Below are 11479 nucleotides of genomic sequence, written 5' to 3'. Positions count from 1 at the left end.
TACTTCATGCTTTCCCCTTTCTTGATCGGCTCTTACACACTGCTTTCGTTACCATCCCTCTTGGAGGAAACAAAGACAAGTGTGCGCCAAATAGGAAAGGGTGGTGAGGAAAGCCCTGGTGAAATTGCTGGGAAGATGTTAAAGGCAGCAGCCTCAGTGGAGTCACTGTCTTATCATGTCACATGTGCAGCGACTCACTTAAATTCAAAGGCTACTGTAAAAACACAGGAATGTCAATAAATTGACACAATAGGCAATATTTGTGTCTATTTTAAAGCTGAATGTTGTTCATATTTTGGGTATGGATTTGGCGTGAAAATCTGAATGACTAGAACAGGATTTTTTAAGGCTTTTATTAGGGAGCTGTGGTAAACACTTTGAATTAGCGTAGCATTTGCAGAAGAGCGGTAAATGTCCTACGATGAATCAGGTCATCTGGAAAATGACACAAGAAATCTAATGCTGGGCACAATGTTCAAGAACACAAAATTCCACTTTTGGGGTAGGAGAGGGAAGAGGTAAGAAAGTTCGTCCTTGCCAAAACAACATGTTTCACGCTCTTCTTCAGTCTCAAACACGTGAATGATCCACCACCATAGATCTGCCACCAGGAAAGACACTGGTTTTGTGTGTGGAGGGGTTGAGGGAATAAAGAAATGAGACGCCTGTAAGACTGAAAGATAAGGGCTTTTCCTGCTGCTGCTGCATCCCCTAACTTCGGCTGCCATGTTGTTCTCACCAAAACATCTCTTATCAATTTGAGAGGGAACAAATCCGTGCTATTCCTGTAGTCAGACATGTAATTTGAAATACTTAGTTACTTGAATAAACAGTTCAAGTCTGTAGAAAACGTTTCAGAGGGATCAGCTTTGTTAGAGAGCATCATCAGCTGTTTTCCCAACAGAGTGAAGATGTATTCTGTTGGGTATCTATTATACCCTCTTTATTCAGCCACGTTCAATAAAAACGCAGAAATAAGTGGCTGAAAGGCAAATAGCGAATGTTAAAATGTTATAAAAAAGTAAGTGATTCTTTTAAAGCAGAGAAGCCTTATTTGGGTTCAATGTGTTTTTTGAAATTTCAGGCTTCCATGAATACTGAGCCCATCGTAACTGCTTGTTGGAGAGGTGGGGATGAACCTGTGAGGAGGAGTCATCCACAGGGGCTTTGCAAAAGTTTAACATCTGACAAACAAGCACCTGCTATGGCGAGGACAAGGTTTTAGTTCTAGGAATTTCATAAATATTTATTTTTCTATGAATATTTGGTTGCATCTTGCCGGAATATTAATATTTATATTTTCTCTACTTTCACAGTTGTTTTAGAGTCAGAAGAACCAGGCATCGCAAGTGTGTCTGCTAAAACACACAGCTAAATTTAAACGGCACCGTTTTATTTAATATCACTAAGACAGAATATTTTAGCTCTTTTGGTGCGATGGTATTCGGAATAAAATGTTCTTTCACTTTCTAAAGCTCAGATACGCGGAAATCTCTGCAGCTGCTGGGAAAACGCTGTTTTGAAGAGAAACGGAGTACTGTGGAGGGGCTCGTTCGGTGCCTGGCCGCAGCACTGCCCCCCCTCGCAGGCCAGGCCTGCTGCTCGGTGACCTTTTCCATCTCTTTAGCACAAGCGCGAATAACATCCTGCCCCCCAGCGTGGGGTGCCCCGGGGCCTGGGGAGCAGCCCGGGGCTGGGCCTCTGCCCTGGGCCCCACATTTTGGGGTGGGCTGCGGTGCCCGGTGCAGTACTGGAGGCCGGCAGGCCGAGCCTCCACCAAACTACTTCCATCGCCGTTCCCTGGCTTTCTGTGTCAGCAGGCCGCGGAGGCCGCAAGCGACGAGCTCTCCAGGGCGGAGGGAAGGTGGCTGCGTCTGTCAGCCAGGCCCAGGCCGCCGGCAGCCGGCCTCGCCGCGCCCGGTGTCGGGGAGCGGCGGCGGCGGGAGGAAAGGGCCCGGCGGGGCCCGGCCAGGCCCGCGTCGCCATGGCGACGGCGCTGGGCTGCTGCCATGGCGGAGAAGGAGGGGAGCAGCGAGGGTAAGGCCGGGCCGGGGCCGGGGCCAGAGCCGGGGCCAGAGCCGGGGCCGGGGCCGGGGCCTCCCGCCCCACAGGCTGTGCGAGAGGGCTGGCTGGGGAGACGGGACGTCTCCGGGCGCCGGCCGAGCGGGGGCGGCCTCCAGCGGCGAGAGAGACGGAGGCCGGCGGGGTCTGCCCTTCACGGGGCTGGTGCCGGGATGGCAGACGGACACGTACTGAGAGACACAGACATATACATGTGTGTGTATGGGTACATACGAATGCATACACACGCATATATTTATATAAATACACCTCCTGCCCCCCCCATGCCGTTCACGATGGCCACACCAGTGCCACCCTGCCTCAGGCCTGCGCCGCCTCGGCCAGGAGCTTCTCCCCAGCACTCCCTGTCACCGGAGATGCCACCAGCTGCCTGCTGCCATGCCACCCATGGCCAGTGCCACCCACAGGCAATGGCCACGGGTGCTGGAAGCATTATGGTTGTGTTACGGCTGCGCAGGGTGCACCCATAGTTGATGGCGGCCGGGCTGACTGCCCGGTGACGGTGTGGGGTGGCTTCCAGGACAGCCGGGATGGCTGAAGTGGCCGCTGGAGCCAGTTGGCCATCGTCCCTTGCAGTCATTTCTGGATGCATCAGGCGCTCTCTGCCAGGAAAAAGTAATCTCTGCTGCTGATAGCACCACAGCTTATTTTTAGAGGCAAGCGTGTTCTACTTTAGGGAGTGTTGCCAGAAATTATATTTTACAGGCTAAAGGTAATTCCTCTTGTGAGGAGTATTGTTTCAACAAAAACGTACTTTCTGTACAACTCACAATACCGTGACCTCTAAAATCTATCCCTTCCATAAGTAGACTTGTGGGTGTTGTGACAGTTTGAAAATTCTGAACATTGTATCTAAATAATGGATTGTTTCATATTATTTAGGAAAAAAATAATATAATCCATAGGAAAGTCCTGTATAAATAGTTGCTGTGGATGGTGCTGAGTAAGTAATTTGATTTTGGTAGAAGTATTTCCAGCATGTACTTTATAGTATAGATATCATGCAGAAATTAAGAAGTAACACTGATGTGGCTTCAGTGAGGACTGTTCTAAAAGCATTATTTCTTTTATATTGTTTTTCGTTTTTGCTTAGTCTTGTGAAAGCATATTTTTTGCATCTTTCTAGTCTTGCAAATGAAGCTGAGGCATAGTGCTGGCAGAGGTGGATAGAGACGACAGGATAACAGCCTAGAAGTCTGCTGAACCATCTGAGAAGGGGGAATCTGGTGTTCTGGCAGGATAACAGTAATATCGGGAAGTTCTGTCTCTGTATATTTTCGGCACCCATATGTATGATATTGAGATTCTGCACCATTTTGTCAATCTACGGGCAGAAACTCTTGGAGAAGGAAGGTCGTGGGTTTTTGGTTGCTTGATTAGTGGCTTTTGATGCTGTTTTTGTAGTTTCAAAGTGACAATACTTTGTAAGAAGTTTAATTACTGTATTACTGAAGACAGACTCTCTTGTTGGTTTTTGTTTGGGTTTTTTTTGTTGTTTTTTTTTACACTTCATGTTTTTTAACATTGTGCAAAACAGTATTCCCAATAGAGAATCAGATGTCATCTTGTAGAGGAAAATCGTGCTGTCATCCTAAACAACCTTGACCCATAAGCTCCATTCCTGGCCTTACCAGTCTTCCTGGTGGACCATGGAAAGTGAAATACTGGGCTTTGGTTTTCTATCTGTAGAATGAGGATAAACCTGTATCACAAGGCATCTGACTTACCTTCTGTCACTCATGAGAATCATAGACCGCTCTTAGGCAAACCAGTTGCATATTGCCCTATAAATGTGTCTCATTATTATAAAAACAGTTGAGATAAGCTAACAGTCAGTGTCTCATTAAACTGCAGAAGCAATCCCATTAGAATAAATCACTTACACCCATTTCAGAGTTGCTATTAGACTTCTTGTAGATAGCAATTAGAGGGTTAATTAGGATTCCTCGATTCCGGATTCACACATCAATCATGTTTTTTTCCGACAAGCATCCCACATCTATGCAAACTGCAACTTTTACTTTATTATGCTTCAAACAGAACAATAACATTAGTTGTATTGTCAAATAATTAGTCTTTAGGGTATTCTTCTTGGTTCTTTGTAGAACTGCAGTTCCACCAGCTTTCATGTTAAAGGTTTCCCTTAGGTCCTATTATTTTCAAGTTTTGTCTTCTTCAAAGTTAGAATGCCTGCCTAAATGTTTTACAGATGCACACGACGCACACAAGGAAAAATGGTGAAAGGCCAAATCCTGCAACTTCTTGTACGTCATGTTACTCACATGAGTATTACCCTCTCACTTATGCAATCCTTGTGAATAAAATCTTGTATGTGCTTAAGTGTTAGATAGTAGCTACATGTTTTATGTATGAATTTATATCCCCACACTTGTGCTTTCCGCATTATTTAACGTTTTTTCTTCATACCTATCTGATCACACTAAACTGTTTTCTTAATCTTTCTCTTCTGTATATTTGCATGTATCTTCCCTCCTATCATTCTGTTTCTTTCCCTTTTTCTGCTACTTAATTCGGTCTGTCTGTTCTTCCATTTGCTCTCAGATACCTTCTTTGTAATTTGACATAACATGTCAGATTTTCTAAGTTTTAATATCTCTGATCTCAATACTGATGTTACTAGAACCTGAAAGCAAAATGTCAGACCGGTAGTGCCTGAAGTAGAACTAGACAGAAGACAAGACATATTTTTCTCCAGCTGGGATTTAAGAAATCACATGAAAGTACATAAGGGAGAAAACGCTCAGTGTTCCTATATCATTATGGTAATGTTATGTAATTGATCAGTATTAGCGTTTTTCTAAGACCATATTCTTTGTGCCAGTTAACACATGTTTAAAAGGCAATTAATAAGTAATGAATTTTAATTCAAAAGGAAGTATATTAAATTGTCTGAGCTCCTGTTTCACCCACTTACACCCATATGAAACCAAATAACTAGTTCTGGACAACAGATGTCCTCCAGAAAGATACCTGATTCTGATGTGAAGACCTGCGGAGGTGGTGAATAACCGTTCTGTGATGGTGGTTTTCTCTGGTAAATGACTAGTAGTTGTCCTGGGTAGTTTGAGTTACAGCTGCAGTATGTAATCAGGCTTCACAGATCCTCTTCCCCACTTACGAAACAGTCATGTGGAGGTTGTTAGTGGAGATGGGAAAGAGTTTTCACCCCACTTTTAGCGCTTTATGTAAATACAGTAACTACATTCAATCATACGTATATATCTGCTCTTTAACTGCCACGGTTTGCTACTTGGCACGCTGGTGAAATCAAAGATTTACTGGAGTCTACATTTGGTAAGAAGTAGCTACATACCCATTCAGGTACTACCTTCTTGCAAAGAGGCAGAGTTGCCCCTGCTTCACCAGCCCTGCCGAATCCTCCCGTGTCTGGAGGTAGGATCTAAACCTTCCCTCTCCATGTCACCTGGCTCTGCCTGGATTCTGTGTTGCTAGCGATATTGAAAATGTGCCATCACTGCTCATCCTGTTTTAATAAAGTTGCAAGTCCAAGCTTAGAGAGCCTAGTAGCTGCCGTGAGCACTGTAGGCAGTTGTAACCATTATTTCTGCTTGGAGCACACTTAATTAACTAGAGAGTTTCAAATCTGACACAGAAAAGCACTTAAGCTGTGTACGGCTTTGGGGAATCCCACTGAATGGGATAATATGATGCACATGATGCTTAAGCACATGAGTACATTTAAGGGTCTTGCTATATTAAGGATTTTAAAATGTATTTTTGAGGGTTTCACAAATAAGCCTTGGCATTTGAAAGGTACAAAAGCTACGGATTAAACACTCACAATAAACCTTCAGGCTAAAGTAGTCCATCAGAGAAATTATCTCTGATTTAAAAAGTAGCAGTGCTTCGTTTATGGAAAAAAATACTACATTTGTATGAGTTGTTAAAAATAAGTAGCTTTCATAGGGCTCAAGCAAGCAATATTTCATCTCTAGAAGAAAATCTGAATATATGAGATCACTTAGGAAATCGGTGTGCAGTTTTATCACAGTGGAATTTACAGATGCAGATGAACACTGAATATTTTTGTATCCTCTTGTTGACATTGCTGTGAGAAGTCACATGAGGAGAAGAGTTTATAGCTTTTATTAGACTGTAATGCAGTTTAACACGCACCTTGACATCAATCTGAGTTATGTTTTAATAGTTGTACTTATTTGAGAGAGATACAAAAAATAAATTTTGTCCATCTCCCATGGACAAACACAGGCTGTAGATCCAATCCCCTTGGCTACACTCTGCAGTAAAAGTTGATCTCAAATGGATGTAGAATAGGTAATTGCAGATTGACAGGTTTCTTGTTTCCATGGTGCATAAAATGGCAGAAGTTTTTCAGTTTGGCTCTACTTCTAGCTGACTTACTGAATAAAAAATTGGCTGGTGTGCAGAAAGGCTTTAAACTTTTTTGTCTTTTAAACAATGCCAACCAGCAGATACGCAGTGCTGACAGGGAGCTCAAGAACTCCCACAAATTATCTTTCCAACAATAGTTAACATGTTATTAAGAATTTCCATGTCTACATACTAATTATTCTGAGGTCTGTGGGGTTGGAGGTTTTTTTTTTTTTCAATTTAGGAGTACCTTTATTTTGTGTGAGCAAATACTGCTTTGTTGCTATTGGCAAGAAAACCTGGAGGGCTAAAGGTTGTGGAAGGGACGTGGTCTTTCGGGTAACAGAGGTCTGACAAGAACCTGTGGTCGAATGTGCTCGGCATTTCGCCCCCAGGTGGGAGGTGGCCGAGCAGACAGGGGTACTTGTCACCCCACTGCTCTGCCCTGCCCAGATCCTGCCATGGGGTCCAGCTGCCACTGCTGTGGTTTCTGTCATGGGGGTATGGTTGAGGTGGGGCATCAGAAGGTGCAAATAGCTCCTGCACATCATGTGAAGTATCCTGAGGGGGAAGTAGCTGCGGCAGCGATGTCCCAGCCCAGCCTGTGCGGAGGTGGGCCCTGTGCATTGGGGAGGGCACAGGGCAGTGGGAGATGGGGCTCAGGGCACTGCAGAAGGTGGCCAGAGCCCCCTGCGTGGAGCTCGCAGGTACCCGGTGTGGGGGTAAAAGTGTCCTGGTTTGAGGTAAAACAGAACCAACTCTCTGTTCAGTAATTTTATTTCTTAGCTTCTAACTCTCTGGAATTAACAGCATATTGTGTCTGAACTCTGTCTTAGTTCAGAATGATAAGACAGTTTGTGCCTAGAAATGGTACGCAGCAAGGCTCTTGCTTATACTTATTGCTGTAACAACCAAGGTCAGCTAATTTCGTTATTTGCCCCGTTAGAGGGTCGTAAGTGGAAAAGCGTGGAGGGGTCCCACCTGCAGGGAGGAGCAGACAGGACAGGTGACCCAAAATTGACCAACAGGGGTATTCCATCCCATCTGCCCCATGCTCAGCGTAAAAGCTGAGGGATCAAAGGGTCAGTTCTCTTCCTTCAATGGCTGACGTCTGAGGAGGACCCTGTCTGTTCATCTGCCTTTGATCCCGATCTGTGGGTTCCTGAGTCCAGCTCTGGAATCCAGTTCCCACCCGCCGCTGAGTCCAATCTGGGACTTCCCCAGTGCCTGCCGGTGACGTCATCCCGGGAGCTTAATACGGTTTTGTATATACTGTATCTATTTCCTTATTTTCCTTTTTATCTCATTATTAATGTTTCATTAAAGTAGTTTAGTTTCTTCTAAACTCATAAATCTCTTTCTCTCTCCTCCTCCTCTCTGTGTATGAGAGGCTGAGGGGGAGCATCTGTTGCTGGCCATTGGCCAATTTGGCCAAAACCATGACAAAAAGCTATCAGCATGGTAAGGGGCAGGAGGTCCCAAAACTCACCTCTGGCCCCCATGGCTTTTGAGGCTGGATTAAGTGCTACCTAACAGGTCTTGGGAGATATTTTTGTAAATGGTCTTTTAATTGTAAATGTCCATCTTCAAGAAAATAGGGACTCCCAACTTTTTGGAAATGTGACGTCCTTGCTGTTCAATGCTACATAGGTGTGGGTAGTACGTGAAAGCCCCATGAATGAAAAGATAGCAAGAGATCCTTGAGTCCAGCCTGGGGTTCCATACAACCATAACTTTCAAAAGTTTAACAAGCTCCATCTTAAAAATGGTAAGGATTGTCGTGTTGCTGGTGTAAGGTCACAGGAGGTTCTGGACCGCTACTGCTGATGGTCAGGTTGAAAATTAGATGTGAATTCTGAAACTGATCCATGAACAGCTTGTATCCTTTTTTTCCCTGTTTACCAGCTTTCTCCTTTAGCTTAGCCTGCCTCAAATAGTTATAGAAATAAGTCTTATTCCCCCTTGATGGTAAATGTAAACATCTTAAATTTGTCAGCTGAAATGCTGTTCAAATTCAGAATATTACTCTTAGGCAAACAAAAAGAAAAATGGAGGTTCATATTAATTCGCATAGCTGCAGCAAACCTCTGTAATCCCTTGCCATTTTGTTTCGCTGTAGCAGTCTTCCTCTGCTTGGTCAGAGCCCTCATGCCAGAGTAGTGCAGATAGAATTGCAACCAGTCTAGAAACTGTATATTTTTTAACCCATTTGAGACCCTGTCAGGCAAATTGAAGGGCTTGTGATACGTTACATAGTAACAGCATGTATTAAACGTCATACTTAAATGCCCTCATTCTGACCTTATATTGTAGATAGTTACGGTTCTTTCAAAAGCAGAAAGTTTACAAACTGCTGTATTCTAGCCGAGCTACTGCGGTGCTGCAGTTAAACTTTAAAATGGCTTACGTTTAAAGTAAATTGATTCTCAGAGTACTAATATCCACTTGATTCTGGTCCCTGGTTCCTGACCGCTTGTGCAGAGGCAGTGCACTAGGCATATTCGATTTGCGAGGTGTCGGGTGCTGCCATACATGCAGTCAGATGCACATGCACATTGGTGACAAGTTATGCAGTGCCCTGTGGGGGCCATCCCACGTCGCCGGCAGTGTGAGCTGCTGCTGTGGAGCACACAGCAGCCTGCGCGTCACTGCATTTTGGTGGACCTTGGTGTGGGGCATACATGCTGTAGGCTGTGTGTGTCGGAGTTGTCCTTTGTGGCTCTGCCATCTGCTTCTGGGGCCAGCACTGTGTGGAGTCCAGGAGAAATGGAGACAAGTGGCTTCTGCGACCACACAGCGTAGTGGCATGGGTTGTGTGCTGCCAGTGTCGCAGCCTCTGTAAGCTCTTCCTTTTCAGCAGCAGCTGGAGGTATAGCAAGGCTCTCAGCATCACCAGGAGAGCTATATATCCTCGCAGGGCAGTTGGCTGTTGGTGATGAAAGAGAATATAAGTACAGGCTAGACATAACTCTTTCATTATATCCCAGGTGTGGCTGAGATGAAAGATAGGGAACAAATTACAACAATGGAGATTACTGTTTTTGCCAGCTCTGAGCCGCAACAGGAGTGCTGACTGGTACAACTGCCAGAGTTGGGATTTCAGGGATGTGCAAGACATCCCTAATGGAGATTTATGCTGAGCTTATCTCTGCCTTATGAAAAGGGAGATTGCATGCACCCGGTATTGACTTTTTAAAAAGTATCACAATTATTTTTTGCAGGCTAACATGCATCAAGTACTGGCATTTCTTTCACTTCGCTGTAGGAAGGATAACATCATGACTTTCCTCAAGAGAAATATAAGATATTATTTGTATGTTTGTAAATCACAGGCGTACAGGAGGCAATCCAGATCTCTGCATAGATGTGACTTCCTTGCTTTCTTTGGATGACTGACGTATCTCCACATCCTCTGCTCAGAAGAGGCGATCTTTATATCAAAAGAAAAGGATTTTACCCCTATATTCTACAAGTTAGTGTGACAAAGCATGCTGTTTCATTGCCCTCAGTGTCAATTGCATGCAATGGCAAGTATTTGGCAGCTTGTCTGTGGACACCAGCTAGTGGAAGGAGAGCTTTGCTATCATCAGAGCTGGACCTGCACAAATGATTAGGGTGAGTGATATCACTCGGAACTTGCTGCTTTGGCTTATGAAGCTCCAGGCTTTGTGAAGTTAGACCCGGCCACCGCTTGAGTAGCTGCAAAATGATGATGTGCTTGGCTGGCTGAAATCAAGGTCATAATAGAGACCTGTTAGGTCGAATTTGGATATATGTCTCTTCCTGAGAGTCCATATTGCATGCTGCTTCCAAAGTAGTAATCTGCAACAGTTGTGAGGCCAGTGGAACTAGAGCAGCATGGCTATGGCCAACTGCTTGGGAAGACAGGCAGGGAGAAATCCTGAGAGCTGTAGTTGAACATTTCTTGCTGTGTCCTGATTGTTGCTCTAAAAATGTTACAGGTACTCCTGACATAAGATGTTTGACAGCTTACGAGATGAAAATGTGTGTTGTTATGATGCAGGACTCAATAGCTTTTCCTGTCCTGTAAAGCCACTGTAACTGTCCCATCCCATTGTCTTGAGGCCCTTCTCAGCCAACCCTCCCCTCCAAGAAGTGCAAGAAGGCAAAATGGGTTTGAGGAAAAAAAGATGTTTCAACACATGACCAACTATTAGGGGTGATAAAAAAAAAAGAAACTGGCTTTTCTGCAAGGACTCAGCAACAACAAATGCACAACGTGTGGGCAAACAAACTTGCGTGAAAGCTGGGAAGAGAGAAACTGCTATTGTCAGGGTAGGCACTGTTGCGTTTTGGAAGATGCTCAGGAGGACTGCCAAGTGTTTCTGCTGTAAGTAGCGATGACTCCAGATTCTTTCAAGCTCTATAAGATTATCCCTACATTTTTTCTGAGGTTTGGTGGTACACCGAGCATACTCTACATGCATTCCTTCTGTTTCCCAGTGCTATGTATTCTCCAGAGGATATCGGCAATAAGCTGTATGTTACTGTTCACAGCATGAGCCTGCGCTATTTAATAAGGGGGTGATAGGGAGCTAGAATACAAGGAGTAAGGCACTTAAGAAGGTCAGGTCAGGGCTTTAGCTCTCACTATTGACTGTCGCAGAGCTCAGAGAGACTTTGTACTCAGGGTGATAAAAATCTGTAAGCTGTAGCTATAGGGAAAGGTGCAAAACAGCACAGCACAGTGCTTGTCACTGGGTGCTAACTGCAATACCCTAAATCTGGCTAATCTGATAGCTTTCTATGATGGCATGACTAGATGGATAGATGAGGGGAGGGCAGTAGATGTGGTCTACCTTGACTTCAGCAAGGCGTTCGACACTGTCTCCCACAGCATCCTCATAGGGAAGCTTAGGAAGAGTGGGTTAGGTGAGTGGAGAGTAAGATGGATAGAAAACTGGTTGAAAAACAGAGCTCAGAGGGTCGCGATTAGGGGCACAGAGTCTAGTTGGAGGTCAGTGATGAGTGGTGTTCCCCAGGGTCAGTACTGGGTCCAGTC

The 11479-nt window shown here is 44.7% G+C and overlaps 1 protein-coding gene across 1 annotated transcript in view; it reads left to right on the top strand.

Moving 5' to 3' along the window:
* Window positions 1-1700: 1700 nt before the first annotated feature.
* EFCAB2 (EF-hand calcium binding domain 2) overlaps window positions 1701-11479 on the top strand; it is a 35524-nt gene continuing 25745 nt past the window's right edge. Inside the window, exon 1 of the mRNA XM_063331011.1 lies at window positions 1701-2037. Coding sequence (XP_063187081.1) covers window positions 2010-2037 — 28 coding nt within the window. The 5' untranslated portion in view covers window positions 1701-2009. The remainder of the gene's footprint in view (window positions 2038-11479) is intronic.

The sequence above is a fragment of the Chroicocephalus ridibundus genome, chromosome 3 (assembly GCF_963924245.1).
Source record: "Chroicocephalus ridibundus chromosome 3, bChrRid1.1, whole genome shotgun sequence".
Taxonomy (NCBI): domain Eukaryota; kingdom Metazoa; phylum Chordata; class Aves; order Charadriiformes; family Laridae; genus Chroicocephalus; species Chroicocephalus ridibundus.
This window is presented reverse-complemented; position numbering and strand designations above follow the sequence as displayed.